General features: G+C 38.1%; 1 protein-coding gene across 1 annotated transcript in view; it reads right to left on the reverse strand.

The window, feature by feature from the left end:
• Window positions 1-3,290: 3,290 nt before the first annotated feature.
• Window positions 3,291-13,497, reverse strand: part of HERC5 (HECT and RLD domain containing E3 ubiquitin protein ligase 5) — a 66,594-nt gene continuing 56,387 nt past the window's right edge. Inside the window, exons 21-23 of the mRNA XM_079153226.1 lie at window positions 5,663-5,846; window positions 5,479-5,581; window positions 3,291-3,575 (exon numbers count right to left, since the gene is read on the reverse strand). Of these exons, the coding sequence (XP_079009352.1) occupies window positions 3,370-3,575; window positions 5,479-5,581; window positions 5,663-5,846 (493 nt within the window). The 3' untranslated portion in view covers window positions 3,291-3,369. The remainder of the gene's footprint in view (window positions 3,576-5,478; window positions 5,582-5,662; window positions 5,847-13,497) is intronic.

A 13,497-nucleotide genomic window follows, 5' to 3' on the forward strand; every position in this document is an offset into this window, starting at 1 on the left:
AGTACTGCATATAAATAAATGAATAAAATAAAGGTCTACCAACATCTAAACACACACACACACACACACGGCAAAGTGTTAAAATTTTGCTCTATTGGTGCACTCTACCATTGAGCAATATCCCAGCCGTTTTTTCTTTTGAGACAGGGTCTCACTCAATTGCTGAGGCTGGCCTTGAACTTTCTATCTTCTTGCCTCAGCCTCCCAATTAATTGGGATGACAGGTGCCAAGTAGCTGGGATTACAGGTGTCATTACAAATAGCTTTTTTTGTTGTTGTTGTTCTCTTCTTGTTGCAATTTAACCTCTTTGGGAATGAGAGCCAAGCTTTGCACTGCCATTTTCTATTGGTTGCTGATTGAGGACAAAAACACCTTAAATGTCTAATAGAATTATCTGAAAATGACTATCCACTAAAATAAACACCAAAAATGGATAGAGTACCACATTCTCAAAAAATAAAACAGTAAAAATAAGGGAGAAAAATCTTCCTTAAGATATTGTACATCTAATGTTCAAACATTAAAACCCCTCATTGCTGGACACAGTGGCTCCCACCTGTAATTCAAGCAATTTGGGAGGCCGAAAGGATTCCAAGTTCAAGTAAGATCCTGTCTCAAAAGTAAAAAATAAAAAGGGTTAAGGATCCTTGGGTTCAATCTCCAGTAGTGGAAAACCAAAACAAACAAAACAAAAACAAATAACAAAAGCCTTCAATTGCAGCCAACTCCAAGATGGTATTTCTTTCTCTTTTTGGTACCAGGGATTGAACCCAGTGGCTTAACCACTGAGCCTCATCCCTAGCCTGTTTTTATATTTTATTTTAGAGACTGGGTCTTGCCAAGTTGCTGAGGCTGGCTTTGAGCCACTGTGATTACAGGCATGTACCAACGCTCCCAGCTTAAGATGGCATTTTGAGGTGTTACAATAAAGATCATGGTTTCTGCATTTCTGCTAAAGACATCTGAATTCCCCTCCCATAAATCTATTTAAAAGGAAGATTTTGTAACAAATATTTGTAACAAATATTCTGTGTTAAGTCCTATTGTAGATGTTTGACATCAAAGGACAAATGTCATCACAGTAAGGCTGGCAGAAAACACTGCTCAAACTAGGGAACTCACTGACCATCACAAATAATACCTGAATCTCATTCTGAGATGGAAGAAGTCATTTTCGACAAATTGGATGTCTTCAGAAAATCTCAAGCTAATGATCATCTTCATGAAGTAGGATTTATGAACATTTTAGAATGGTTTGATCTACCAGAATTTGCTAAGGGAATTTCTACAGAAGGCAAAACTGGGTAAGCATCTTTATATACTAAAAAAAAAAAAAAAAAAAAAAAAAAAAAAAAAAAAAAGGAGGTATCAATACAGTGCAATGTCAAATGTACATACATAGGACATGCATTTCTTAAACCATCAGTTACTTGATCATTAACTAAGGAAAAGCCATGCAGTGTCTGGAAGAATGTCAAGTATTTGTTCATGTGTGTGTATATTTGTTTACTGTAGAATTTTTTTTTTTTTTTAGGGTTTACTATTGAGTGATTCCCTACACCTATCAGAGGTCAGTGTAAGAACAGAACCCCAGGCATTTCAGCAGAAAGATAGGATTCAAGGAACCAGGTGCTGGGGCTGAGGCTGTAGCTCAGTGGCAGAGCACTTGCCTAGCACCTGTGAGGCATTGGGTTCTATCCTTGGCACTGCATAAAAATAAAGGCATTCTGTTCATCTACAACTACGAAAAATTTTTTTAAAAAATAGGTGCTTATAATCTTTGGAAGGGTTATTAAAATGGAAGTCAGTAGGCAACCACAGAATTTGGCTTTAGGATTGTACTACCTCAGGGATCAGAAGCTGCTGTTTCCACTGATGTTATTGCTACCAGCACTGCAGTCACCACATGGACCACGCTGGTGAGTCCAGTGGGACGAGTAGCATCACTGTCTGCAGCCACTTCCCTCTGCTGATGCTCCCACTGCCTTCACTGCCCACCCCACCACGATGGTCTGCACCTTTCTGGTCACGCTGCAAATCCTTTGCAAATGCAATGCATCAGGTTGGCATATAGAGCCCTAGCTATTAAGGAATCCTGAGAAATGTACCTTTTTCCTTTCCAACCTCTTAATAGGAGGGTGAAATGGAGGTCAAGACCACTAACCCAAATATCTGGTACACACAGAAATATGATTCTGAACAATTTTCACTGTCCCCCCTTCATCTAAAACACAACTCTTTGGAAATATTATTCTATCTTGATCTAAATAGATAAAACTTTGTGAACACACTGAAGCATATTTGAACTGAATGTGCTGGGAAAAGGGCACATCAAAGATGCCTAAGATGCAGTTACTTTTCACATGGCACACCAGTAGCTCCTATCTCCTGACTCTACAGGTCACAAAACTTCATTTGCCTACTGACAAGACTTTGAGCCAGTTTGACAGCTTTCAATTCTAGTCCTCAGCCCATCTTTAACTTCAGTCTTCTAATCCCTCTCACCCATTATACTACCATTTTTAATTCATTTTCTTTTTTATCAGTAAGGGGTGTTGTTTGCCCATAATAGACTCCACCACGATACCTTAAAAACACACACACAAAAATCAATTATTCTCATAAGATGTTCAGAACTAATCAGTTTCTAATCATGAAACCTAAGAACTTTAGGGACAAGGTTTCTGCTCCTCTTGGACTTCTCCTGGTCTGAAGACAGATGCCACGGCTCTAGCTGTCATGCTGTGTCCTAGCAAGAAGAATACGGCAGTAGCAAAAAGGTTCCTGTCAGTTAAAAGGTTTCCTTTAGAAAGCTCCCTCAGAAGCTTCTACTAACAACTTTCACAAACCACTGCCACCAGTCCCTACCATCCAGGGAGGCTGGGAAATAAATGGTCTTTTAAATGGGCATATTACCACTCCCACCTTACAGGGAATCTATACCGAAAGAAAAGGATAGATAATGATGTAGACAAATAGTTTTCGAAAAAATACTCCTAAGCTGAAGAGTCTCTCTCAGGCCAAATTAGGCAAATATTTGTGTCAGAGATGAAGTCTAACCTATTCCATAACTAATACATCTTATTACAGGCAATGGCAGCAACTATTTTTTAAATTATTATTTTTTTTGAGACAGGGTCTTGCTAAGTTTCTGAGCTGGCCTGGAAATTGTGATCCTCTTCCCTTAGCCTCCTGAGTCACTGGGATTATAGGTATGCACCATTCATTGGGACAGGCTGAAATGATAGCAATTTTCAAAGAGCAGGTAACTACACTGAATATTGAACAAGACTTTTATGTCAGTTTTTGAGTTATTAAGTTTATTTTTGAAAATATTCCCCCAAAGAGGTAGAGATTATAATGTAGGGTCAGCCAAATCCCCTGCTATTGTTGATGGCTACTTGAAGTGCTTCTTCCACTCTTTCCATAGTAGAATACTTGGGGAGGTAGAGAACACTAAAACATGTCTGTGCTCTCATGGGATCTTTTTCGTTCAAATTTTCAGGACAGCAAAATGTTATTTTCATATTCTTTAAATTTTTCATTTGTAGTCTGTCAGTTCCTGTAAGAAACACTGAAAAGAAGAATAAAATAGGATGACCTATTACATCTTAAGACCAAAATCTATTTATTAAAAACAAACTTTACTAAGGGCCCATGAGCAGAGTCCTACATTAAACAGTACATTGGGGACCATATTAGGCAAAATCTGACACACAGTCACTGCCCTCAAACAATTCCCAAGTCTGGTTGGGAATACAGTAGTCACTTGCTATCCACAGGCTCCAAGACCCCAGTAGATGCCTCAAACTATGGACACTTTTTAAACTTGTATATACTGTTTTATCCTATTGATGCATGGTTATGATGAACAAAACTTTTCACTTAAGGAAGCCCTTTACAGATTCTCTTCAACATGTATGAATTGCCAGCATGAACTATTCATGTACTCTGTGCCACCATTAAGTAAAATAAGGGTTACTTGAACGAACACAAGCACTGTGATACATCGACAGTCAATCTGAAAATGAGAGCTAGCAAATGACCAGGGAGTGAACACAATGAGCATATGCTGGACAAAAGGTAGGACAGTCTGGGATGGCACAAGATTTTGTCACATTTCTCAGATGGCATGTAACTTAAACTCGTGGATTGTTTATTTCTGGAATTTTCCATTTAATATTCTCACACAGTGGTTGACCATAGGGAACTGAAACCACAGATAAGGGAGGGATCCTATATAGATTTATGTATAAAACAAGACACAAAAAAACAAGAGTAAATAAGACAGTCAAAGAATTAAAAGCCTTCTGTGTACATGCTGTGTTTGAGATCAGAGACTGGAGAAGAGTTTAGAGTAATGTTCAACCGTTAAGGGGGCAGGGAAGGTTTAGAGGGGAAACAAGGAGGTAGGTGAGGCTCAAGGCAGGGGAAGAAGCATCAGAGAGAGCCCAGAGGCTGGAGTGCAAGGTGAGCTCAGGAAACGACTCCTCTGGGAGTTAAGACTACGGAGGTTGGCAGCTGGCATCAGGGTAACTGAGTGCTGTCCAACATACATGTCATCCACAAAAACAAGAACACGAGGATCAGTTTCTTGAAAGTAAGGAAACAGTAAGCAACTGAGCGAGTCGGTAAGCCAATCTCAGGAAAATCACCAGGTGAGTATAAAAGGGAGATCAAAACTTGGGAGGTGAGTTAGAATAGACTTGGAAACACAGGCAAAATAGCTTGTGCACAGTAACAGTAAATAGAGTGATAATGACATAGCAACCCTAACGAAATATTTTGGTAAATCCTACAAAGGCTAGATAATTCAAGGGTTACATGATTGCAGAAAGAATACTCAAAATTTAGCCTGGAGGAAGAAAATAAGAAAAAATTTAAAAGCAGAAAGCAGGGATGAAATAACAGGGGAAAAGATCACCTATATCAACGCTAGACTTTCTTCCCCCCTTGGCAGTGTTGGCCACTGAGCTACCTCCTCAGCCCTTAACACTTATTCAAAAAATTTTTTATTTGTTCTTTCTAGATATGCATGATAGTAGAGTGTATTTTGACATATTATATATACAGAGAATAAGTATAACTTGATCCCTGGGCTGTGGATATAGCTCAGTTGGGTAGAGTGCTTGTCTTGTTAGCACCATGCCCTGGGTTCAATCCCCAGCACCACAAAAAAAAAAAAAAAAAAAAAATTTTAACTTCTTCCAATTAGGATCCCCTTACTATGGTTGTATATGATGTGGAGTTACATTGGTCATGTGTTCATATATACAGATAAGAGAGATACGTCTGATTCCTTCTGCTGTCTTCAGCACTTGATTTTTTGATGTTAGCACAGAGGGAACATTTGGTTGGATTAGGAGTAGCTATGACACTAACCATGATTTGAGCAGATGGTGCCCATCACAACTGAGATTTTGAATGCCTTTATAAGGATATAAGATTACAGATCTATTCCTTGATATAATACTTACCAAGGAACTTTTTCTTTTCCTCCAGAGTCAATTTATGTAATGCCTCCCAAAACATCACTATAGTGGGATGTGAATTATTGTATCCTTGTTCATAACTTGCATTCTAGAGCAAATGAAAAAAGAAAAACCATTAAGGAAACAGGAAAGAAAACAGAAATTAATCAATTTGGCCTCCACGATGTACCTTTTCAAATGTTTCCCAGTCATAATCTGTGTTTCCAACAATCACATCCTTTAGTTCTTCAGGATGAAAAATTTCTATAATTTCTTTGTCACATACTTTATAAAATCCTCTCTGAAATTCTTCATAAACCGCCTTCACAGAGATGTTAAAGATGTAATCAACACACTTAGAAATATAGTCTCTCCTTTAATAAAAAAAAAAGAAAAAACATTTCCTTTGACTGCAATAACCTAAAAACAAATTGGAGCATAAATCTAAAAGTTCGAACACCTAACAGTTATGAAGTGCTTACCATGTGCACTATTATCCTAATTTAATCTTTAAAACAACTCTCTGAGACAAATTCTCATACCGTGAACACTTTAGTGAGGAAGAAACAGACATGGTGAAGTTAAATGACTGTTCAAGATCACAAAGTTAAGAGAATCAATACTTAGAACGAAAGTATAGACTAATACAGTCTGAACTGCTACAGTGATTAGTCTCTAGCAATTGAGTTTGGGAAGTGGAATAAATTTCCTGTTTTATTTTTATGTGCCCTTACAAATTACCTGAATTTGTATCAGTGAGCAACTGGTAGTTAACACAAAGAGGTAGTTTTCCCTTCTACCAGGGATGAAGTAGCTTACAGCAGACAAATGCTGCCACTGGGAAGAACCAGCAAAGCCACCAGCTAAAATACAAAAACATCTGGCTCAAAGCTTCCAAGTCTGGGTCAAGACTCCAGAGGCCGGGGCTGGGGAGATAGCTCAGTCGGTATAATGCTTGCCTTGCAAGCACAAGGCCCTGGGTTTGATCCCCAGCACCCCCCCCCAAAAAAAAAAAAAAAAAAAAAAAGACTCCAGAGCCAACTCTACAGGGAAGGAAGGCTTGCTGAGGAGGACCCAGCATTTTCCTTTTTCCCTTTTGGGATATTTGCCAATTTTTGATGAAGGTAAAGAAGGCAGAAAGTGAAGAGTCAGAAAAGTCAGTACGAGATTTGGTAATTTAATGTGGCTGCACAGAATAATTGTTTTGGGCTATGAAAATAAGAATGTAAGAGGCCAAGGGCTCTGGGAGGAGGACAGTACTCTTCATCTATGAAATTCCTAAAAGGCAAAGATGCCAAGCAGAAAGCAGACAAAAAACAGCAAAATTTAATAATCTCATGAAGCTGAGGAAACAAAAATTGAAGTTCTAAGTCCACCAAAGAAAACGGGTCCTATAGAATTCAGCACCCATTCATGACAAAAACACTGAAGAAATTAGGGACAGAAAGAACTTACCTCAACATCATTAAGGCTGTATATGAAAAACTCAAATTCAACCTCATAGTAAAATCTGGGACAAGACAAGGATGTCCACTCTTACCACTTCTACTTATTAGAATACTAGAAATACTAGCCAGGCAAGAAAAGGAAATAGAAGAAATAAAAATAGGAGAGGAAGAAGTAGTCAAATTGCATTGTTTGCAGATGATATGATCCTATATCCAAAAGATCCAAAAAGAATACTCCACCAAAAGACTGCTAGAGTTAATGAAAAAATTGAGCAAATTAGCAAGTTCAAAAACCGACATAAAAAAATCAGTAACTTTCCTATATACCAACAATGAATCTGCTCAGAAAGAAATCAAGAAAATAATACATTCACAATAGCCTCAAAAAACAAAACACAACAAAAAAACCAAACCAATCGACCAACAAACAAAAACAAACTAGGAATAAACCAAACCAAGGAGGTAAAGGTAAAGACTACTACACTGAAAATTGCAGAAAACTGAAGAAAGAAATTGAAGAAGACACAAGAAGATGCAAAGACCTCCCCTGTTCATGGATAGGCAGAATTTCTATTGTTAAATGGCCATACTACCAAAAGCGATATGCAGAGTCAATGCAATCCTCACGAAAATACCAATGACATTCTTCACAGAGCCAGGAAAAAAGAAAAATCATTTGGAAGCATAAAAGACCCAGAACGGTCAAAGCAATTTTAAGCCAAAAAGCAATACTAGAAGCACCATGATACCTAACTCCAAATTATACTATAGAACTACAGTAACAAGACCTGCATGGTACTAGCATAAAAACAGACACACAGACCAATAGTACAGAACAGAAGATACAGAGACAAACCCACATGTGTACAATCATCTGATCCTTGACAAAGGTGCCAAAAATATATGCTGGAGGAAAGACAGCTTTTTAAACAAGTGGTGCTGGGAAAACTAGTTATCCACATGGAGAAGAATGAAACTTAGACTCCTATCTCCCAAAGGCCTAGGAATTACACCAACTCCTAGAGGAAATGGCTATACTACCAACACTCCAGCATACAGGCACACGAAACAATTTTCTCTGTAGGATCCCTAAAGCTCAGAAAAGAATGCCAAGGGTTAATAATACAATGGGAGGGCATAAAATTAAAAAGCTTCTGCACATCAAAGGAAACAATTAGTAAGGTAAAGAGAGGACCCACAGAATGGGAGAAAATCTTTGCCAGTTACTCTTCTGACAGAGGATTAATATCTAGAATACACAAAGAACTCGAAAAACTTTACACCAAAAAATCAAATAACCCATTTAAAAAAGGGGCAAACAAATAAACAGACACTTCTCAAAAGAAGAAATACAAATGGCCAACAAATATATGAAAAAATGTTCAACATCATTAGCAGTTAGGGAAATGGCAATCAAAACTACACTAAGGGGATTGGGGTTGTAGCTCAGTGGTAGAGTACTTGCCTAGCACAAGTGAGGCACTGGGTTCAATCCTTGGCATCACATAAAAATGAATAAAAGGAAGATATCATGCCTACCTACAACGAAAAAAAAATTTTAAAAACAAAAAAAGAAAAAACTACCCTGAGGCCAGGCATGGTGATGCACACACTATAATCCCAGCAGCTTGCAAGGCTGAGGCAGGAGGATCACAACTTCAAAGCACTTCAGCAAATTAAGGAGGTCCTAAGCAACTCAGTGAGATCCTGTCTCTAAATAAAATACAAAAAAAACGGGATGGGGATGTGGTTCAGTGGTTACGTGCCCCTGCGTTCAATCCCTGGTACCAAAACAAACAAAACCAAAAACTACCCTCCCTGACATTTTATCTCACACCAGTCAGAATGGGAGTCATCAAGAATACAAATAAGAGCCAGGCACTGTGGCACATGCCTGTAATCCCAGTGGCTTGGGAAGCTGAGAAGGAGGACTACAAGTTCAAAGCCAGCATCCTAGCAACTTAATGAGACCCAGCCTCAAAATAAAAAATAAAAGAGGCTGAGAATGTTTAGTGGTTAAGCACCCTTGGGTTCAATCCTTGGTACCAAAAATAAATTAATAAATACAAATAATAACAAATGCTGGAGAGTACGTGGAGATAAAAGGGAAAACTTACACTGTTGGTAGCATCTTAAATTAGTACAACCACCATGGAAATCAGTATGGCAGTTTCTCAAAAGACTACTAATGGAACCACCATATGAACCAGTTATACCACTCCTTGATATTTACCCCAAAGAATTAAAGTCAGCATACTACCATGATATATGCACACTCATGTTTATAGTAGCACAATTCACAATAGACAAACTATGGAACCAGTCTAGCTGTCCATCAATGGATGGATGGATGAAGAAAATGTGGTGTAATTACAATGGAGTTTTATCAGTCATAAAGATAAATGAAATTATGTCATTTGAGGGAAAATGGATAGAAGTAGAGACCATTATGTTAAGTAAAATAAGTCAACTCAGAAGGTCAAGGGTTCTATGTTTTCTCTCATATGCAGAAGCTAGAGAAGAAAAAGGTAAAGAAAAGGAGGGGGGAGGGTGGGGCAGGTGTTGGGGAACGATACTGATCAAATTATATTGTTGTATTGTGTGCATGTATGAATATGTAACAACAAATCTCATCATGCTATAGAACTATAATGCACCAATAAAAAGAGGTAGAAAAAAAAAAAAAGAGGAAAAATTAACAGGCAGATGTAACAGTAAAGTACACTAGAACTCTTAAAAAAAGAAAAGGGGTCCTAAAAAGTACTGTGGATTTAGAGATGGGGATATAGCTCAGTGGAAGGGTGACTGCCTACCATATGTGAACCTATGTTAAATGCTCCGTACTACAAGGTAAAAGGGGAAAAAGTGCTGTGCGTTCTTAGGGGACCCCTGAAGAGTTGCCCTTTAGTGGAGGTGAATGAGAGGTATACTAAGCCTTAAAAGGTTGCAAGCCTGCCTCAATTCGGCTTTGCCCATCAGTAGGCTGAGCTGATTGACTCCTGTTACTCTAGAGCCTACCAGAGGACGGAGTGAGTGCTCTCTGGAAGAAGACAGCTTCGTTCAGACACTTTATGGAGTTTTTAGAGAAAATGACTGACTCTACGTTGAGAAGGAAAACAGACAATAGAGACAAGCCTAAAGCTGACCAAATGGGCTATAAGATAAGCATGATGAATGTGTAGGGAAAAAAACAGCAATATGGAAAATTTCATGAGAAAATGAACATCTTTAAAATCTGAAACCTTAAAAAAAGATACAACCACTAAAATTAAAAATTAAAAAAAATAGGTTAACAGACTTCATATAATTGAAGATGTTAGAGAACTGGGAGATATGCCAGAAAATTTCTACAGTGAAACACAAATAACCAAAAAAATGAGAAAATACAGAAGGGCAGTAGTGGGAGAGTGCTTGCCTAGGATGAGCGGGGCCCTGGGTTCAATTCCCTGCATGGGGGGGTGGGGATACAGGAGGATATGAAACTAAAGGATAAAGAGGACACATGTAACTGGAGTCCTAGAATGGAAGCACAGAGCAAGAGAAGCGGGTAATCAGTATTCATTTAGATTTGAAAACTAGAAAAAGTCACGAATTTTTTCAAACCTAAAGACATCAAGCCATAGATTTAAAAAAAAAATGAAAAAATAACAGAAAGCATATTCTAATAAAAGATCCAAACACAAAATGAAAAACCTTCAAAGTAGCCCAAGAAGAAACACATATGACTTTAAAAGAGGAACAATAAGACAAAGTCATGATTTTCAGCAGAGTAACGAAAGCCAGAAGAAATGGAATGGTGTTTTTTAAGATGGCGAGAGACCAGTCCTCCTAGCATTCTGTACCTGTTTGAACTCCTCTTCAAAGTGAAGACTTCATAAAGACACTGTTGAATTTTAAAACAAAAATTAAGGGAGTTCATAAATAACTAGCCAACTACAGGAAATCCTAAAAGTATTTCTTCCTCCAGAAAGGAAGTGATCCCAGGTGGAAAGAGAAGTGCTGAAGGAATGATGGTCAATATAAAGGAAATCCATGGAGCTTCCAAATGAAAACTGACTCCACCAGAGAATGATTATGATTTGTAGTATTGAAACAGCTGCAGAGTTAGATTACACAAGAACAACATAAATTACAGGAGTTCAAAAGTGTACTAAGGCTCTCAGCTGTGCACTGGTGGTGCAAGCCTACAATCTCAGTGATTTGGGAGGCTAAGGCAGAAGGACACCAAGTTTGAGGCCAGCCTCAGCAACTTGGTGAGGGCCTGTCTCAAAATATATAATAAAAAGGGCTGGAGGTTCAGCTCAGTGGTACAGCACCCCCACCACCACCTTCTAAGGTTCCAGTATGGTCTGGGAAATGGCAAAAGTATTATCTTAGATGAGATTCTAACATGTCAAGGAAACATGCTGTAATTGCTAAGATAGCCTCTAGAATAGCAAAAAAAAAAAAAAAAAAAAAAAAAAAAGGAGTAACCTATAAAACAGAAGGTAAAATAAGGAATAATAAATAATTATTGATTAAGCAGAATAGGAAAGAAAAAAGGAACAAAGATTCTGAACAGACAAATATAAAATAAATGTAAATGGATACTTCAACTGAAAGACAAGAGTTGTTGATCTTTTTTCATTTTCATTTATTTATTTAAATGTTTTTTTTTTTAATTTTTACAGACTGCATTTTGATTCATTGTGCACAAATGGGTACATTTTTTCATTTCTATGGTTGTGCATGATATAGGTTGATACCATTCGTGTAATCATACATATACACAGGGTAATGATGTCTGTCTAATTCCACCATTTTTCATACCCCCCTCCTCTCTCTTGTTACAGTCTTTAAAAAAAAGGGGGGGGGGACCTTAAATGTGAAGACACAGAAAGATTTAAAGTCAAAGCATGGAAAATGTATACTATGCAAATATCAATCAACATGAATCTAGTACAGCTACACTTAAGTTAGACACATGACTAGGACAAAATAATACATTTCCAAATGACAAAAAGGATCATATACTAGGAAGATATAACAAGTCTAAAATTTTTATGTCCGTGGTAATATACTTTTAAAACATATGAATTAACAATTTAAATGAACTAAGGAACAAATAATAAAATCCACATACATGTAACAGAAGATTCTGATATATCTCTCACAATACCAACAGGAAAAGCAGACAGAAAATTAAAGCTATACAAGACTCAAATAACATGACTGACAGTGTAAGAATGTCAGTGTTCCTGAGATGCCCCTTGGTTCTCAGGATCCAAGCCAGGTTCAGGGAACAATGAGAGTGGGCTCTGGACAGGATGCTTTAGATACGTATTATCTTGCAGGACACTGTTTTTTTCTTACAAATACTGAGAACTAGGCCAAGTTAATGTCACCTGTTCTGTAAAATTGTTTATTTACGTGTACTCTGGAATACTGGCCATGCAAGGAACAAAGTAAACCAAACAACTTAATGATGCTATCAAGTCTACCAATTAACCTATAAAACGCTTTTCCATCTGGCAACTGGAATGGGAGATGAAGACACTGTGTGGAGGATATGGGTTACTTATCTAGCCATCTACCACTGGACAAAGTGCTGTGAGGGAAGGAAATGCTCCTTTCTTGGAGCAGTGTCATGAGGGACAGAGGTGCTAACTGTTCAGCCTGTCCTTAGTCACCAGTGAACTCTTGTTGGAGCACTCACTTTCTCTTGTAAGCTTTTACAGAAAGTCACGTCTCACACGCCATCTTCAGGTACTTTCTTTGGCCTCTCCACAACCTACCTGTCTGCCTGGGTACAACAGGGCTGTGGATCTGACACAGGCAAACACTCTACCACTGAGCTACACACACTCTCAGCACCGAGGCAGCTAATTCTCACAAGCAGAAATTTACAGCACTGAATGAATAAATCAGAAAATAAGACAGACTGGAAAAATCAATAATCTAATTATATACATATCAGTTAAATTAGAGAAAGAACATACATTAAACCCAAAAGAAAGTCAAAGAAAGGAAATCATTACTGTCGAGGATAGTAATCAATGAACAAAAGGGAAAATCAACAAAGTCAAAAGGCTAAAGAACTGAAAAACATGGAACTGGGAATATAGCTCAGTAGGTAGCGTGCTTGCCTCGTAAGCATAAGTCCCTGGGTTCAATCCCCAGCACCGCCAAAAAAAAAAGAACTGAAAAAACACTACTGATCAAGGAAAGAAAGGAGGCACAGACTGCCTACCAGGAATGCAAAAGGAGATATCAGCTAACCAGGGTTTCCCAACCTTAGTGTTACTGACATTCTAGGGCAGATGATTCTTGGTTGTACAAGGCTGACCTGTGCAGCATCTCTCTTCTCTAAGTACTAACAGCCAAGGGTAGTAGTACACATTCCACATTTATGTAAAAGAAAATGTCTCCAGATACTGCTGACCTTCTGTGGGGTGAAACTGCCCCTCCCTGGTTGAGAACCACAGATATAGATGGCACAGACTTTAAGAAGCTGATAAAAGGATACTATAATTCTATGTAATAAATATGAAAATTTAAGCTGGGCATAGTGGCACATACCTGTAATGCCAGCAACTCG

This window comes from Sciurus vulgaris (assembly GCF_902686455.1).
Source record: "Sciurus vulgaris genome assembly, chromosome: 9".
NCBI lineage: Eukaryota > Metazoa > Chordata > Mammalia > Rodentia > Sciuridae > Sciurus > Sciurus vulgaris.